This window comes from Typopeltis vanoorti, chromosome 6 (assembly GCF_054136105.1).
Source record: "Typopeltis vanoorti isolate ZY-2024b chromosome 6, IOZ_Tvanoo_1.0, whole genome shotgun sequence".
Lineage (NCBI taxonomy): Eukaryota > Metazoa > Arthropoda > Arachnida > Uropygi > Thelyphonidae > Typopeltis > Typopeltis vanoorti.
Genome location: NC_143554.1, coordinates 5,614,772 through 5,633,010, shown reverse-complemented (window position 1 = coordinate 5,633,010; position 18,239 = coordinate 5,614,772). Strand labels below are relative to the sequence as shown.

At 35.5% G+C, this 18,239-nt stretch overlaps 1 protein-coding gene across 3 annotated transcripts in view; it reads right to left on the bottom strand.

The window, feature by feature from the left end:
• LOC150105259 (leucine-rich repeat flightless-interacting protein 2-like) overlaps nt 1–18,239 on the bottom strand; it is a 308,848-nt gene that overhangs the window by 155,891 nt on the left and 134,718 nt on the right. For all 3 annotated transcript variants that reach the window (XM_090394023.1, XM_090394022.1, XM_090394021.1), the window contains one exon: nt 14,704–14,769. In XM_090394023.1, coding sequence (XP_090250149.1) covers nt 14,704–14,769 — 66 coding nt within the window. The remainder of the gene's footprint in view (nt 1–14,703; nt 14,770–18,239) is intronic.

The following is an 18,239-nucleotide window of genomic DNA, read 5'->3' as shown; positions in this document are numbered from 1 at the left end:
CATGGCAAAATGGAAATTATACAATTACTAAGAGATAATTACTTGATGCAGCATGTGGAGATGACCAGGAGATTTGAGTATGTTGGATATGGTAATAGTATCAGAAGATCTGTCTATAACTTCCTATCTATCTATAAAGATAGAGTTGATTACCAAGTACCAACTCTATCTCTGATTTGCAAAAGCGACAAAACAGTCTTGTTCTAGGAGGTTACTCAACATATGAAATTTTCAGTCAAGAAAGGGTTTATGCAGAACTGCAAAGCTGGCAATTGTGACAAACTTAGGTGGAAGCTTGGAGCAGTGCCATGGCATAATTAACTAAAAGGAATAAATGTCAGTAGTGCATGGGAAGTGGTCAGGGATTGTTTGAGAGAGACAATATCAGACTGCACACTGAAGGTCAGGAGGATAAACCAAGCAGGCATTAAGTGACGAGTAACAACATAAAGCAGGAGCTTCAAAAAAATAAAGCATTGTGGAAGGAATATAAACAAAAAAGTGATTAGCATGCTCATGGTAGTACAAAGCACAGGCAAGAAGAGTAACTTAGTGTGATATGGAAGGAAATAGATTATGAGAGAAAATTAGCTAAGCAAGCCAAAGTAAAATCCAAAACAGTTTTTTTTGCTATTTAGTGAGTAAGAGAAAGAATGATTATGGAAGGATAATTTACTCAATGTTGATGGTGGGAAAGTGACAGAAGCAGAAGAAATAGTTGAGTTGCTAACTGATCACTTTTCAAGGGTGTATCATCCAGGTGGAGACTGCAATTACTGATGTGACACAAGCTGAGGTGAGGACTGAGGTAAATGAACTCTAACATATTGAAAAATATCAATGTGAACACAGCAGTTGAACTGGGTGGGATATTAGCTTGTGTGCTATGAGAATATGCAAGAGACAGTGCCTCTGATGAAAAGCTGTTTAATCTTAGCCTAAGCTCAAGCAAGGTTCGAAGAGAGTGGAAAGAGGATAAGATAGTTCCACTGCATCAGGCAGTTTCAAGACAGAAGTAGCAAATTACAGTATACCAATTAGTATCTCTGGAGTGGTGGTTAAAGGTCAAATTCAGGAGTGGATAGGAATATGAAACTCTATAGGAGGAAGCAGTTTTGTAAAAAGCAGGTAATGCCTTAGTAATTTATTCACATTTCATAAAAAAGTGGCAATCAAAATGAATAAAGGAAATGACTACACTGCTAAACTTTGCAAAGGCATTTGACAGAATACCTCATGGAAATCAATCACATACGGTGCAACAATTGGGAATGGATAGGAAGGCGGCTGACAGACAGACAGGGTGCTGTATGGTGGAGTGGAATGAAGGCAAATGAGAGTGACTAGTAGAGTTCTAGGGAACTCTACTAGTCACTCTCATTGCAGAGTAAGAACTAGGATCTTACTCTCCAATTTGTATATTGATATTAATGATACAGCAGAACATTTAAGGGAGGATATTTAGTTATTTGCTGATGATGCAAAACTGGGGAGGGAAATAGTTGATCAAGAAGATGTAGATATCCTGCAGAATGACTTAAATAAATTGGCAGTGTGGGCAAAGGACAATAGTTGTCAATTTAATGTTGCAAACTTTAAGGTAACACACTATGGGATGAAAAGATTACATACTTCGTATCAAAATGATGGTACAGGAAACTGATGAGGCTAGGGATCTGAGGTGATGGTGAATACAGATTTGAAGTTCAGAGGACATATTGCAAAAGCTGGAAAAAAATAGCTCAAAGAATTATTTGAATGTTGAAGAATACATTGAAAAGTAAAGAGAAGGAAGTTATTATCATTCTTTATAAGGCTATGATTTGGCCACATCTTGACTACTGTGCACAGATTAAGTCACCTGGTTTCTTGGAGATCAAGAGGTGGCAGAGAGGATTCAGAGATGAGTGACCAAGCTGGTTATAGGTATGTGGAATGCTCTCTATGAAAACAGACTGAAGATGTGTGGGCTGCAAAGTTCAGTTGACAGGCAGAGGAGAAGGGCCATATAGAAACTTATAAGTTACTAAAAGTATTCTATATAAGATTGAAACAAAAGAAATTTTTTTAATGCATGAGGAATAGGAGAGAGATCATCCCCGGCAGTTGTTTAAAAGTATGGTTAATAAGAGTGTGCAGGTTAGGTTCTTTACTTGAGAGTAATGAATAAGTGGAATGGATTGCCAGAGGACGATCGAGTGCCCCAACAATTAACCCACCAACTGGCCATGATGTCTATCTATAGACATCCACCTAAATCTGGATACAATTCTGTAACACCTGTTGAATAACATGGATAAGAAGTGCAATTTGGTCACACTATTTCATCCACCTCGGCAAGTAAGGAGGTTATTAAGTTTAAGGGGAGGTATGGTAGGTATTGTGTGAATAATGGTTAGTGTGGATCTTCCACAATAAGTCTTTTGACTATATGGAAATACCTGCATAATAATAAATTCTACCATTATAAACTGTGCAAGTCAAAATCTAAGAAACTACTAAACAAAAAGATAAATACAAAACATGCCGAAATTCCTATAAAAAAACTTTCACATCCACTTTACCAGCATCTGGCATAAATGCTTAAATTCACTTGCAGACATCTAGACCAAACCTTATATTCTCGACTCAAACTGCAACTACTACTACCATTGTCTGCATTCACTGTCCAAATTACACCATGCATTTTGTCACAAGAGTGGCATCTGTATCTTTATGAGATCTGCCATTGTTTGTGAGAGAAAGTCAAACTTAGAATCCTCTGCATTTGATCATACCTGGCCTAAGGTTCCATTTCCCATTCAATAACATCGATCTACTGTATTTACTGCTCTCCAAACCCTGAAAACTACTCTGACTTCTTTGTCTTTTTATACCTGAAGCTTGGTTTTGTTCAAACCAACTATTCAAATAGAAGTTATTTCCTAGGTTAAAGTTTACAACTCCAACTAGCTTCCCTTTTTTAGTTCAAATGACCAAACTGAAGGAGAGACCGAAGTATTTGTAATTACCTAACATAAATCATACATCTACCAATTTAACATTTCATAATCCTCTCCATTGTTCAGCGTCGCTGACTTTTTCCTGGTAACTGCAAAGGTCACTTTTTCTCTTGATAACTCACACCATAATCTTATGCAAGTTTATTCTCTCCCTCTCTCTCAAGTCTGCCATCTTTTGATCTACTTTCCACCTTACGTAATAGGGTAGCCTGCTTTCTCTCAGGATGTTCAATCTGTGTCACGGTGGATGGCTCCCTTTCTATGAGCTTTTCCACCAATGCAGAAGTACTTCAAGGCTGTGTTCAGTTGCCTACCCTCATCTTTCTCCTATATATAAATGACTTACTCTATCAATAATCTTATCCACAGTTTTTCTGATCATAGCACACTCCAATCATCCACTCATTTGACAAACTATGCAGTGCACAAACATGCCAAACTTGAAGGCTGTTTATAGCCAATGCCATATCCTCCTTCACTAGGATAAGATAACCTGGTCATCTTCAGTGTTAACAAAATGGAGCATTGCCTTTTTCTCACAAAACAAATCTCAGTAACATACACAAAACATCAGACAGAATTAGATCTCTCTCTCTCTCTCTCTCTCTCTCTCTCTCCTTGGACTAACATTTACTTCTAACATCTCCTGGCATACACACTTTACATCAATAGTTTCCTTGGCCTCCAAAAATCAAGGTATTCTTTTCTGCTCAAGATGCTATTTTTCACCCACATAGTCACTAATTCTACACAAATCCCAAATCTGTCTATCCTTAGAATATTGTTCACCTGTTTGGAGTGGTGTATCTAAAACCACTCAAAAATTCTCAGTGCTATTCATCATCATCATCATCATCAGTTGCATCAGTGTTGGGACTGGTAGCTCAGCAGCAATTTCCTCCATCCGCTCTGTCATTGGCTTTCTTCTTAACCTCCTGGTAACTCCTCAAACCCATGCTGTCTTTGACTTGGTCAAGAAAGCTTTTCCTTGGTCTGCCTCTTCTTCTTTTCCCCTCTATTTTGCCTTCAGTTATTCTTTTCATGAGTCCATCATGTCGAAGTATATGATGGACTCGTGAAAAGCGTCTATCCCTTCTAATTTTGATCGATTTAATTAGAGTTCTTGTTTCGTTTATCTCTTCAGGACTTGTTCGTTTGATTTTTTTTCTGTCCATTTTATTTTGCTCATGCGGCGCCAACACCACATTTCAAAAGCCTCCAATCTTCTTACATCTTCTCTGCCTAGAATCCAGGTTTCACATCCATACAGTGCAATGCTCCATATCAATGTCTTTACTAATTTTTTTTTCAATTGTAGGTTGAGGTTTCCTATTAAAATGCTTTTCATCTTAAAGAATTGGGCTTTTGCATTGTTTATTCTTGATCTTATGTCTTCTCTTGTCCTGCCATCTTCTGTTATTAGGCTTCCTAAATATTTAAAGCTTTTCACTTGTTTTATTTCTTTCCCGCTGATGTCTATATGCTCTATATTGATAGGGATTTTGCCTGTAACAATGATTTTAGTCTTATCTGTGTTAATTTTCATTTTATATTTTTCAAGGTTATTATTTAGTAATGCTAGCATTGTTTTTAACGTTTTTCTCATACATATGGCTTGCTCACCATTTATCTTTATGCCACTATTTATTTTATCTTTAGTTTCCTGAATGGCCTTTTCAATATATAAATGAAATAAAAGTGGTGAAAGTATACACCCTTGTCTTACTCCACTCCTCATATTTATTATTTTCTCCTTATCATTGATTTTAATCTGTCCATTTTGATTTTTGTAATTTGATAAATTATTTTCCTATCCCTCAAAATCTATTCCGATATTAGTTAGACAATTCAGGAGTATTTGCTCGTTTACTTTATCAAATGCTTTCTCTAAATCAAGGAAGCAAATGTAAGTATTTTGACTAAGGTCTAATCTTCTCTCTATTATTGTTCTTAAACAGAGTATTGCCTCTCTTGTTCCTTTATTCTTTCTGAATCCAAATTGGTCTTCATCTAATAGACAATCAATTTTTGAATAATTTTTAACAGAATTTTGCTAATTTGTTTGCATTATTCTTTTTTGGTATTGATATTATGGCTGATTTCATAAACTCCTTTGGAATTTCTCCTCTATCATAGATTTGGGCTATTAATTGATAGAGAAAGGTTTTTGTCTCATCACCTAGATTTTGTAGCAATTCTATAGGAATATTGTCTACACCTGGACTTTTTCCCTTACTCATTTCAGAGAGTGCTTTATCAAATTCTTCTCACATTATTGGGGGTCCAAGATTATCTTCATTTTGATTTTCTATGCTGATATCAACATCACGTTTGTCGCCATTATAGAGATTTTCAAGATAATTCTTCCATTCCATTAATATATCCTCAGATTCTATTAATAATTTTCCATTTTCAGCTTTGAAGGCATTGTTTTTGCTGTTCTTATTAAATTTGAAAGTCAGTTTGTTAATTTCTTTATAGGCTTTCTCTATGTTTTCTTTTTTAAATAATTCATCTATGTTATTACACTGTTCTTCTAGGTATTCTTTTTTGGCTTGTCTACATTTTCTTGTAATTTGATTTTTAAGATATTTGTATTTGGTCACATCTTCTTCTTTAATAGCATTTTTATATTTTCTTCTTTCATCCATAAGGACAAGTATTTCATCTGTTATCCAATGTTTTCTTTTTTCTTTTTCTGCATTTTTCAATAATTGATTTGATGAATTTGTAATTAACTCTTTAATCATATTCCATTGGTTTTCAATATTATTCTGACTATTTATGTTTTCTGGAATGTTATGATCAGTTGCCTCTTGGTATCCTCTCTTTACTTCTTTACTCTTTAATTTTTCAAGGTTCCATCTTATTGGTTTGTATCTTTGAATTTGTTTCCTATGTTTCAGTTCTGTTTTCATTAAGACAAGGTTATGGTCATGATTAATGTTGGCACCTGGATAGCTTTTGCAATTTTTTATTTGGTTTCTGTATCTTTTTTTGACCAATATATAATCTATTTAATATCTATTTGAATCCCCAGGCGCTTTCCAGGTGTATCATCTTCTTTTTGGAAAATCAGAGTGCTATTCAGAGTAGAGTAATTCAGCTGATAGGCAAATTCTCCTTCCATCAATGGTTCAATTCAACTACAAATAAGACACAGAGTTGAAACATTGCATCATGGATGCAATATTTCAACTCTGTGTATTTTCTACAGGTACATCCATGAACACAAATCCAGTGGGCAAACTTCCATCTTTCCTCTGCTTTCTATTGGGGCCTGATAGAATAGAAGCATCACTACCCAACATCATTTTCAGTCAAACTTCAGATGCACAGACAGAATCAGCTTCTCCTCTTCCTCTTTCATTCCCTACTCTGTAATAGCCTTCCACATGAAGTGTTCCCCAACAACCATAACCTCCTTTAGGAAAAATGTCAACAGAAACTAGTTTTCCCAGCTCACACCTGCATGCCCCCACAATACTGTGCTGCAGGTTTTTCTAACTCTAGCATATGGGACTGAAATAGAAAAGTGCCATTATTTAGATATGAAGATTAATGTTATTAGAGAGGCCAACAGTATGCAAATAGGTGAAGTGAAAGAGTTGATTGTTTTGGCAGGTGCCAAGTGTCACAGTATAATAAAGGTTGAATTTATGATTCACTGGTTAGTTAGTTTGGTGTTTTATGGTACAAGAGTGGCTGTGGTCATACTGCACCAGTAAATAATCATAGCAGTATACGAGTTAAAAAACAGTAAAATAATAAATAAATGGACATGATAAAAATGCGAATGCATTTCTAAAAAGAGATGTACAAAAAAAGTGTATATAAAAATAGATTAAAAAAGCAGCTATAAAATAATCAATGAAAAAACATAAAAAGTTCATAAAGCAAATAAAAAACAAAGTATTAAAAGGGTATATACAAGAAACAACAATGTATTAATAAATTTAGTGTAAATGATCAATACACAGTAAAACAGGGATCTAGAAATATCACTTAAATCTACTGGTCACACACACACACAAAAAAATTTTGCTTGCCCATGTGTGTATTTATTTAACATCATTTCAATTTCTGCAACAAAAGGGAGCATGCCGGCCTGGTTGGCCGAGTGGTTAGAGTATCCGCTCTCCAGCCAAAAGGCTGGGGGGGGGGGGTTGAATCCCGCTTTGGGCTTGGATGTTTGTGATTGTCTGTAAAAATACTAGTGGTAGTGGTGGGAGGTAGATGGCGTCAGTGTAGTTGTGGGTGATGGAGATAGAGAGCTGTAGGGTAGATGCCCGCCCTCGATGAGTTTTTGGACTCCCTGGAGGTGTCAAGTAATAATAAAAATAATATTTAATAGAATTTAAAACAGCCAAATTCAAAGTACGTTCGATAATCTGTAAACTCTGGCATAATATCTCTTTAATGTTGCCACTAGTCCATGTTTTTCAGCCCCCAACTTCCAGCACATTACCATGCTACTTCTGTTCAAATGTCTGCTAAACAATTATCAGTCTTTTGACAATAATTCATTTTGTTCTCCATTCGATCCGAGTACAACACAGGTGAGGTCTGGAGAGGAAAACAAATTACGTAAACAAATTGCTTCTTCTGATTTTTATCTGCTCATCTCATAAAATGAATGAGTTTCTTTTCAATTGAATAATCTAATGCAATATCAAAAAGACTCACTACTGGAGTCTGATTTAGTTTTTATAAGAATGGTGATGACTTGCAAGTTAAGCAAAATAAAATATTATTTGAGAATACTTGACTATTTATTTCAGTTCCATTAATCTGTGGACACAAATTAGGCTTAAGTTCATAACAGAGGTTGAAAAAAATAGTGTCACCTACTGTGCACAAATTTGGTCACATGGGTTTCTGGGGATCAGGTGGTAGCAGAGGATCCAGAGACAAGTGACCAAGCTAGTGGCCAGTCTGTGCTAGATTGAAGGTGTGTAGTTGCACACTAGCTGATAGGTGGAAAAGAGGGAACATGACAAATAAAAACAAGAAAATAGATCCAATACAATCAGCACAAATAAGGAATGATCATATAAGAGAAACAAGTATGATCAGTGAAAATATTTCAAAATATTTTATCATCATTATTATCAATTTCCTGATATGTATGCCAAAGGGATATTCAGGTTACAATGACAGCACTACATGAATACGTTTACATTATTATTAATTTCCCATCAACAATTTTCCTCCAAATTAGCTATTACTTGCGAGCACCCAATAGTGTCATATCAGTTATATATATTTGATTTAATCCTTTATCCAAGTGTAAGCAAACAAAGTTTGCGCCTGAAGTATTTTCACTTATTTACACTTGGATAAAGGATTAAACCAAATATATATAATTGGTAGCATAGCCAAGTGAAAAAACTTCCATGAACTTATCTCTAATACAGAGAATTTTAATAATACGATGCGACACCTTTTGGCAACTGGTATAGGTAAATATGACTTCTTCATTACTTCCACCTTAGTATCACCACCTCTGGGTCTGGTTCCCACTGATGAAACCTCAATAAAGGTAGAAACTGGTCTGGGTAGTGGTTCTTTCCTTAATGCATAGCATTATACAAGTCTGCAAGGAGATGTGCTTTGCATTATGGGAGATACTAAGGCACTTATACCACCTTTACCAAGAGTTGTCCCAGTCCTGAAAATACTTCAGGTGCAAACTTTGTTTGCTTACACTTGGATAAAAGATTAAACCAAATATATATAATTGGTAGCATAGCCAAGTGAAAAAATTTCCATCAATATTGTCATATCTAACATTAGATATGACCACACAGACCATGGTCTTCCTCTGGATCTCTTTCTGCTATCTTGGCATCAAACACTTGTTTTGCTAACCTTTCTTCATCCATTCTATTTAAATGGCCATACCACTTTAGATTAGCTATCCTGACACATTCTTGAATGCTAATAACGTCAGGTTCCTTTCTAATATCTTCATTTTTAATACGATTCTGCCATTGATTCACTCCCCTAAGTTTTCTCTGAACCCTCATATCTGTGGCCTCTAGTCTTTGATCAAATCCATAACTTAAAACCAGCACACAGTCTTGTATACTGCTACTTTGGTGTTTTGGCTAATTTTTCTCTTATTCCATATACATTTATTCAGCTGGCTACCCACCATACCAGCTTTGCTTATACTGTCTATTCCCAGATTTAACCAGCTTTCTTCACTAAAAACTGTACCTAAATTGCTGAAATATTTTATTTGTTCTGTAGAATCTCCATTCAGAATGCAGCTGAAGTTTTCTATGCTCCTGCCTATTTTCATTGCTGAGTTTCATGCCAAATTTGTTATAGTTGTTATTCAATTTACTTAAAGAATACTGGAGACTTGTACTAGATGTGTTTAGTACAAGTCTCCAGTATTCTTTAAGTAAATTCTTTAAGTCTCCAGTATTCTTTAGTACAAGTCTCCAGTAACATCATCTGCATAAAGCAAAAGAGCTAGTTTGACATCTCCAATTCTAATATCAAGAATAATGCCACTTTCTTTCATGACGTGATCCATATAGATGATGAATAAGACTGGAGATAATGTGCATCCTTGTCTTACCCCTGATTTTACATCAAACCATCTTCCTGTATTGCCTTCAATTCTAACTGCTGACTGACAACTTAAATATAGACCATGTATTGCAATGTATAATGTTCTAATCACCTCATATAATTGTAAGTGTTTTGAAAAGCTTCTTTCTGGATACCTTATGTCTTTTCCAGATCTATAAAATCTAAGTACAGGTCCTTGTCATATTCCCACAATTTCTCAACTATTTGTCTTAAAGTGAAATTCTGATCTTGATAATTCTATTTCATCGGAACCCAGCTTATTTTCTCCAAGTTTCTCTTCCACAATCTTTCTCAACCTATTTTCAAGCATGCTTGCATAAATCTTACCTGGAACACTCAGTAGAGAAATTTCTCTGTAATTCGCACATTCAACTTCATTTCCTTTTTTACAGATGGGTACTATGAGAACTCTACTCCAATCATGGGGAATTCAACCTTCTGACCAGACATTCTGAATCATGCAGGGTAGCCACTGCAAAACTTTCATGCCTCCATGATTAATTAAGCATTTCTAGTCAAATATCATATACTCCAGCTGCCTTTCCACATTTCAAGTTCTTGATGGCATCTTCTCTTCTCAAGTATTGATATGTACTCCTCTTTGCATTCCTCCAAAATTTTCTGATACAGTTCTATCACTGCCTGGTTCATTTAACAGTCTTTTAAAGTAATTCTTCCAGACATTTAGGATATCCTTATTTTCAGTTTTTATGTCACTTTTATCTGTTATTCCTTTTACAGTACTCTTTTCTCCCTTTCCTAAGCATCTTAAATAGCCTCCAGAATATTCTCCAGAATATTATTTGCTAAGAATTTTTCATATGCTTTCGTCTTTTCAGGGCTGTTTCTTTAACTCCTTGTATCCACCATGGTGTTCTTATTTTTTTTTATCCTTGCAGATAACTTCACTGTCCGCGCGGTTAGCCTAGTGGCTTTGCGCTTCGCAACCATATGCCTGGGGAAGGAGTGTCCTAGGTTCGATTCCCGTCCGAGACGTGAGGAGCTGAAGGATCTTCCTCAGCCATAGCCAAGTTAGCCGGTCTTGGGCGCGGGCAGTAGGGTTTTTTTCGCCAGTTTATCTGGTGTTTTTCATCCCGCAAGCAGGCAAACCGGCCCCTTGAACACACAGGGATACAGCCAAGAATACCTTGAGGCATAGGAGTGACCATTCTATCCTCGTATTTCGGTTACGAAATCCAAGCATGCTTGGAAGGTTGTGGGCCTTAAAGGCCTGTTAAAGCCATTGGGATAGATAGATAACTTCACTATGTACCTCCCAGGCTGAATCAATCAATAATTTCTTTAGAATTTGCCACTAATACTCCAAGCTTGTGTTCTTGTTTTCAATTTGTTTCATTTTTGATTCAATAATGTTTGTATAGTGACATATATATATATATATATATATATATATTTTATCCTGCTTAGCGCTAAGTAATGGTCACTTTCTATTTCAAATCCTCTGTACACTCTTTTATACTGAATAAGCTTGATGACAGATATCACTATCAACGACGTAGACAATTAGGCTTTTCTTATTATGTCTTCTCTTTGTGTGAATTTGTGTACATCTTTATGTTGAAACACAGTGTTAATAATGACTAGTCCATATACTGAGCAGAAGTCCAGTAAATACTTCCCATTATTATTAGCTTTGATCTTGTCTCCAAAATTTCCCAAAATGTTCCTATATGCCTGACAGGATTAATTTCCTACTCTGCTGTTCAGATCCCTAACAAGGACCTCTTTTTCCATTTTCTTCATGTCAGGTGCCCGTTCTAATGACTCAAAAATTCCACTGATTTTTCCTTGAAGAACCTTCTGTGGGACCATAGGCACAAATAAGTTTCATTATCCATTTGCACACTTTGAAGTTTGCTCACATAACTCTACTTGAAAATGTGTTCGAATCAAGGTTTATCTTCGTGACTGGTGTTGAACGTTATTGCTACTCTTTCCTTTCCTTGATCAGTACTGCCTGAAAATATCATATACTTATTATTTAGTAAGATCTCGACTGTTTTTGTCTTCTTTGACTCAGTAATTCCAATTATGTCCAAATGGTACTTTTCCAAATTTCTGTAAGTTTGATTTCCTTTTTTCTTTTCCATGATGTTGAGTTGGAGCTTGTTCCAGTAGCTGACTTTTCACACTAGTTCCCTGATGAAAAGAGTGGGGGGTTTAAATGTTGACCATTTAAACAAGATGAGCAACACCCCATCAAGCATGAAATCTAATCTAATCTAATCATGTTGCACCATCATATGCATCCCAAATTGCCAGCATATTCTCATTCATTCAGTACCCAGTAGATACCTATTAACAGAGTGCACCACCATGTGAAGGTGAGGATTAGACATTAGGTCAGAAGACTCAGTTGGTTCTCTGCATTCCTGAAAGGTGATGTGGAGGTCTCCTCCCAATTATTTGGCTTTGACCCTTAAGCGATCCCTCAAAATATTGTATTTCAAAATATCCTGACTTCATCATCATCAAATTCCTGATATGTACCCCTCAGGGGACGAGAAGGATATTATGATAATACTACATGAAAAAGTTACTCCGTAACTAGCTTTCAATCAACAATTTTCTTCCAAATTAATCTGTTATCTGTCAAGATTCCAACATTATCAGACCTTATATTTCTGTCTTTTAAGGCAGTTTTTATTGCATCAATCCATCTACATCTTAGTTTTCCTCAGGGTACTTTTTTCTGCAAACCTGGCAAAGAACACTTGTTTTGTTGATCATTCCTCTCCGATTCTGTTTTAATGGGAGAGGAAAGATCAGCAGAACTAGTTTTCTTTGCCAGGTTTGCAGATCTGAGATCACTTTGCTAACACTTTCTTGCATGCTAACAATGTTAAGTTCTTTCCTAATATCCTCATTTTTAATATGATATAGCCATTGATACCATCTGTTCATTCCATTAATCTTTTTCAGAACTCCCATATCTGTAGTCTCTACTCTTTGACCATAAGTTAAAATTGGTTTGAACACTGTCTCGTATACAATTAATTTAGTGTTTCTGTTTTAATGGGAGAGAAAGATCAGCAAAACTAGTTCTCTGCCAGGTTTGCAGATCTGAGATAATTTTGCTAACACTTTCTTGCATGCTAACAATGTTAAATTCTTTCCTAATATCCTCATTTTTAATATGATATAGCCATTGATGCCATCTGTTCATTCCATTAATCTTTCTCAGAACTCCCATATCTGTGGTCTCCACTCTTTGATCAAGTGTTTTATTTCTAACCCTAACTCTCAGATCCATAAGTTAAAATTGGTTTGAACACTGTCTCATATACAATTAATTTAGTGTTTTGACAAATTTCTTTCCTATTCCATATAAATTTATATTCAGCTGACTTCCTACCATACCAGCTTAACTAATTCTGTTGTCTATTTCCATTTAATTTGCCATCTTCACTAAAAATTGTGCCTAAATAGCTGAAATGTTTTACTCGTTCTACAGGTTCATCATTCAGGATAAAGTTCAGGTTTTCAATGTGTCTGCCTATTTTCATTGTCTTTTTTTATTTTTATTGCTGGTTTTCATACCAAATTTATTACAATAGTTATTCAATTTAGTCAGAGAATCTAGCAGACTTGTACTGGTTTTACTCAGAAGTATAATATCATCTGCATATAGTTTAGAGCTAAGATTAATATCGTCAATTATGATACACTTAATACCACTTTCCTTCATAATGTAATCCATATAGATAATGAATAACAGAGGAGATAATGTACACCCTTGTTGCACACCTGATTTAACATCAAACCATCTTCCTGTACCTCCTTCAATTCTAATTTTTTTTTTTTTTTTTTTTTGAGGCCAGGGATGCAATGGTTTAATGTATTTGCACCAAGAAAGGCTTAATGTCAAGGTAATCCCAAGGAGAAAAATCAAATCTTGCTAAAGAGATTTGGGTGCTATCAAAGAAAGGGGTTGGAAGAATATGGTTCTTCTTCTTTTGGGGAGAAATAAGACATAACTGTGTTTTTCAGGGATTAAAACTGAATTAAATTAGGAATTGAATTGAAATTATTATAGTGTGATGTTACATTTCCTTTTATCTTTTGTATATACTCCTGATAAATTTTAATTTATGGTATTTTACTTATAAACAGAAAACGATTCCACAATCCTTTAATAATTTATTTTAATCCCAAGGCTTCCACAAACACTTCCACAGCACAGTCAACAAATGTCATGACATTTGCCCTTTAACTGGAAAGTAATGGATTCAAACGAAGTTATCCACAAACCATCCAGAATGCAAGGAACATTCACAAGGGCCTTTTTAATTAAAGGTGAATCCAACTTGTCTCGTGCAGAAGTGAGGAAAACTATCAAAAAAAAATTTCCAGTCATAGAATCAATGCTATTCAAATGGTAATTCACTACTTTTACTATAACAAAGTATTACAGTCGACGCAATTATAAGCAACTACTGAAAAGTCTCCTGACCAAATTTTCATAGGTTCTGTGTAATGCTAAAAAAATTTCTGTTCCTTGCATTCTGGATGGTTTGTGGATAACTTCGTTTGAATCCATTATTTTCCAGTTAAAGGGCAAATGTCATGATTCATTATAACAAATTATTTGGTCTCCAGGAGTCTGAAATAGTGAAAGCTAACCATAATTTAGAGTCCCTAAAACAGTGAAGTGAAAGTTCATTATATTAACATTTAGAAAGGTGAATGTGTAGGGATCTTTTTTATCCATAAATACAGATCAGCTAATCTGCAAATGGGATAATATTTCTAATTAGAAGTAAACATCACAAAACAATTCTTATTTCCAAAATTATTGCTTGACAACATATGTGATGAAAGCTAATTTATATAAAAAAAAAAAACTCGTTTAAAATGTGCCTAAAAAACATTAGATATATGGCATGCTATCAGATATTAAGCAGTTTATACGGGATTTTTTTGAATTAAAGATACCAGATAAAATCTAAATGCAAACAAGTAAAGGTGGATGATTCATTTAAAGTTCTAGCTACATCTGTGATTACATTAAAATTAACCATGTGATAAAATTATCCACAGAATTCATTCTGTAAAACATTAAAAACTAACTTACTTCTCTAAGTGCCTTAATGGGTCTAACTGGCTCAATGTCATAGTAGTAATCATCTACATCTTCAGACTGAAAAGGAGAGAAATTATTACAGTTAAAAAAAAAAAAAAAGAAAACTTTTATAAATTATTCACAAAATTGCACAATAATACAACTAGAAGTAGTCTCAAGAAATTGTCATGTACTGATTAAAAGGATAATAAACAATGTGTATAATGACAAAAATTAGTGAATCATCCACCTACTAGCAAAATACGAGGGTGGTCTGAAAAGTTCTCGGCCTCGAATAGATGGCAACACTATCAGCAAGATTTTTTTTTTTCTAAGTTGGTACATCTGTTATAAGCATCTATGTGAAATTGCAAGTTCATTCTATTCAAGTAGTTTGTTTTATACAGCTGTCTGAAGCAAAAGTGTTGTCTGTATCCCTTGAAATGGATAAAATTGAGTATCTTGCAATTATAAAATTCTTTGTAAAAGAAGGTTTAACACCAAAAGAAATTCATTCAAAGTTCATAAAAGTTTATGGGCACTCTTCTCCTTCATTTTCAACAATTAAGAAATGGGCTGCCAAGTTTAAATGTGGCTGTACCAGCCTTGAAGATGATCCATGTGAAGGACATCCAAAAAATGTAACACCACCAGAAATCATTGATCAAGTGCATGATATGGTATTGGATGACCGGCGAGTCAAAATGCATGAAATTGCTGAGACTATAGGCATTTCAAAAGAACATGTAGGATATATTTTGCATGAAGAATTGCAAATGAAAAAGCTTTGCGCAAGATGGGTGTCATGCTTGCTCACAGCAGATCAAAAACGCAATCGCATGAAAATCTCTGAACAGTGCTTGGAGCATTTTAACAAGAATAAAACTGATTTTGTGTGTCAATTTATTACTATGGATGAGACTTGGATTCACCATTACACACCAGAATCCAAACAGCAGTCAAAACAACTGACAGAAGCTGGTTGTTCAGCATCAAAGAAGACAAAGTCGGTTCCATCAGTAGGAAAGGTCATGGCATCGGTGTTTTGGGATGCTAAAGGCATTTTGTTTATTAATTATCTTGAAAAGATTAAAACAATAACCGGGGAATATTATTCCAATATTTTAATCAGACTAGATGAAAAAAATTCTTGAGAAAAGACCTAGTTTGCAGAAGAAAAAAAATCATCTTTCATCAGGATGCACCTGCCCACAAAGGTGTTTTGGCAATGGGAAAATTAAGGGATCTACACTATGAATTGTTGGAACATCCACTCTATTCCCCAGATTTGGCTCCCTCTGACTTCTATCTCTTCCTTGCCAGTCAGCGTTTTTATTCGAAGAGGTGATTGCAGATGTAGAGGGGTATTTTGCAGATCTTACCGAGAACCACTACAGGGACGGGATAATGGCGCTGAAGCATCACTGGAATAAATGTATTAGTCTTAAGGGAGATTATGTTGAAAAATAAAAATAATTTTGAAATTATAAATTCGTTTTTTTATTGTTAGGCCGAGAACTTTTCAGACCACCCTCGTACATCACTAGGAGATGTAAACAGAGAGCACTGTTAAAGCACTGTTAACTGCACCCAAACTTAAATCCCACAGATGCCCCCCCCCTCCATATTCTTTCTTGTGTGTTGTTAGCGTATCTGCTCTCCAACAAAGAGGCTATGTGTTTGTATTTCCAGACTGTTCTTGTTCTGACTGTCAAGAGACAAACAATGAACAGCAAAAAAAAATTCTGCATAACAATTTGAGATGAGAAGTGGCAACATGTTAGCCTATAATCCAGCCTTGGTGAATGGATTATGAGCTTCATTTCTGCTCATTATGTATATAACTAAGTTGATGGCCTACTCTGTTCAAACCTCTCCACCAATGCTAGAGTACCCTGTGGCTCCCCATATTTACTCGCTCCAAGGACTTTGCATAGTAAAAGTAAAAAAGTAATATTTCTATTACTTCAGGCTGCTTAACTCACCAAGCAAGTCCTTACAATGACTGTCCCAAGAAATTAGCTTGTCACTTTCGACTTGCCACAGAGCAGCAAAAAAAAGGAGCATTCACCTATGTTGGACGTCTACAGTGCAGGGGCCTAATTCACAAAAAGGGTGTCATACTTCAATTAGTTTCAGACCTTCATGGCTGAAAGTAATAAGAACCTGGACATAACATTTTTCTCAGACAAAGCATGGTTCCACGCTTTGTCTGAAAGGTCTATGCCAATGAACCACATACACACACTCCAGCAACTGAAAGCAAACGTCGCCATTGCAAATGACAGCATCAGCCACACTCAGCTAACTGAGACATTTGCAAACATGGAGTGACAGGTTGTCAGGTACCTGCAGGAAGAAGGTGGCCACTTCCAGCATGTGTTGTGATGTGATATGTTGGACATCTCTCAAGGTTTTGTAAAATTTATATTACATATATGTTGTCTGCACCTTTTGTAACATTCTTTATCTTATATCTGCATCTATCTATCCTGCTTTGTCTTTAATTTTCTTATTATGGTCAGCTGTCTTACTTTCTGACTGCCACCATATATATATATATATGCTTATGCTATGTCTTATCTCTCATGCTGTATAGCAGTGGTTCCCAACCTTTTTCCACTTGTGTACCCCTTTAAACCCATTTCTATAAATTGTAGCCTTTGTTTTTAAAATAGCTGTTTTTAAATACTGCCATTTATTGTTCCACAACTATCATTTTGCATTTTGTTTACTTTACTTGTTTTTCCACCATTACTGATTATTTTTCATGTACCCCTGAACGGCCCAGCACGTACCCCCCCCCCCCCCAGGGATATGCATACCACCAGTTGGGAATTGATGCTCTGTAGTCTAGCAAATTTATTTATTTGTTTATCGACTGTGCCAGCTAGACTGTATATTGAGGATGAGAGTATAAGACAATATTCAAAGACAATACAGGTTTCTGAAATCATATGCACATTTCCCGCTTTACTTTAAATTTATCCCTTCTAGTCAGTCATGGCAATTAAATAAAATTTCACATATTACTTGCACTTCGGAATTTTTTTGGAGATTGACACCTCACAGTTCAGTGTGCTGTTTACAAACTATTTATTAAGACCAAAAGAATATCTACAATATACACACTAGATAGAATACACAGCACTCATTCCTCTAAACCTTGATTCTGAATTATCATAGCACTTAAACTTAACATGATAGTGAGACACTCTCTGGTCTAGTCTAATTAACTATTTCTATTTGCTATACAATAGAAAATAGAAATTGCTGGTCCAGTTGGCCAAATGGTTAGCATATCTGCTCACCAGCCAAAAAGCTGCAGGTTCGAATCCTGCCGTGGGCATGGATGTTTGTAATTGTCTGTGAAAATACTAGTGGTGGTAGTGATGGGCAGTAGATGACGTTGGTATGGATGATGATAGTAGTTGTAGTTGGTGGAGATAGAGAGCTGGAGTAGGTACCCTCCCTCGATGAGTCTGACTCCCTGGAGGCATGATAGAATAATAATATCCCACTGGCAAATTACATACAATAGGTTCATG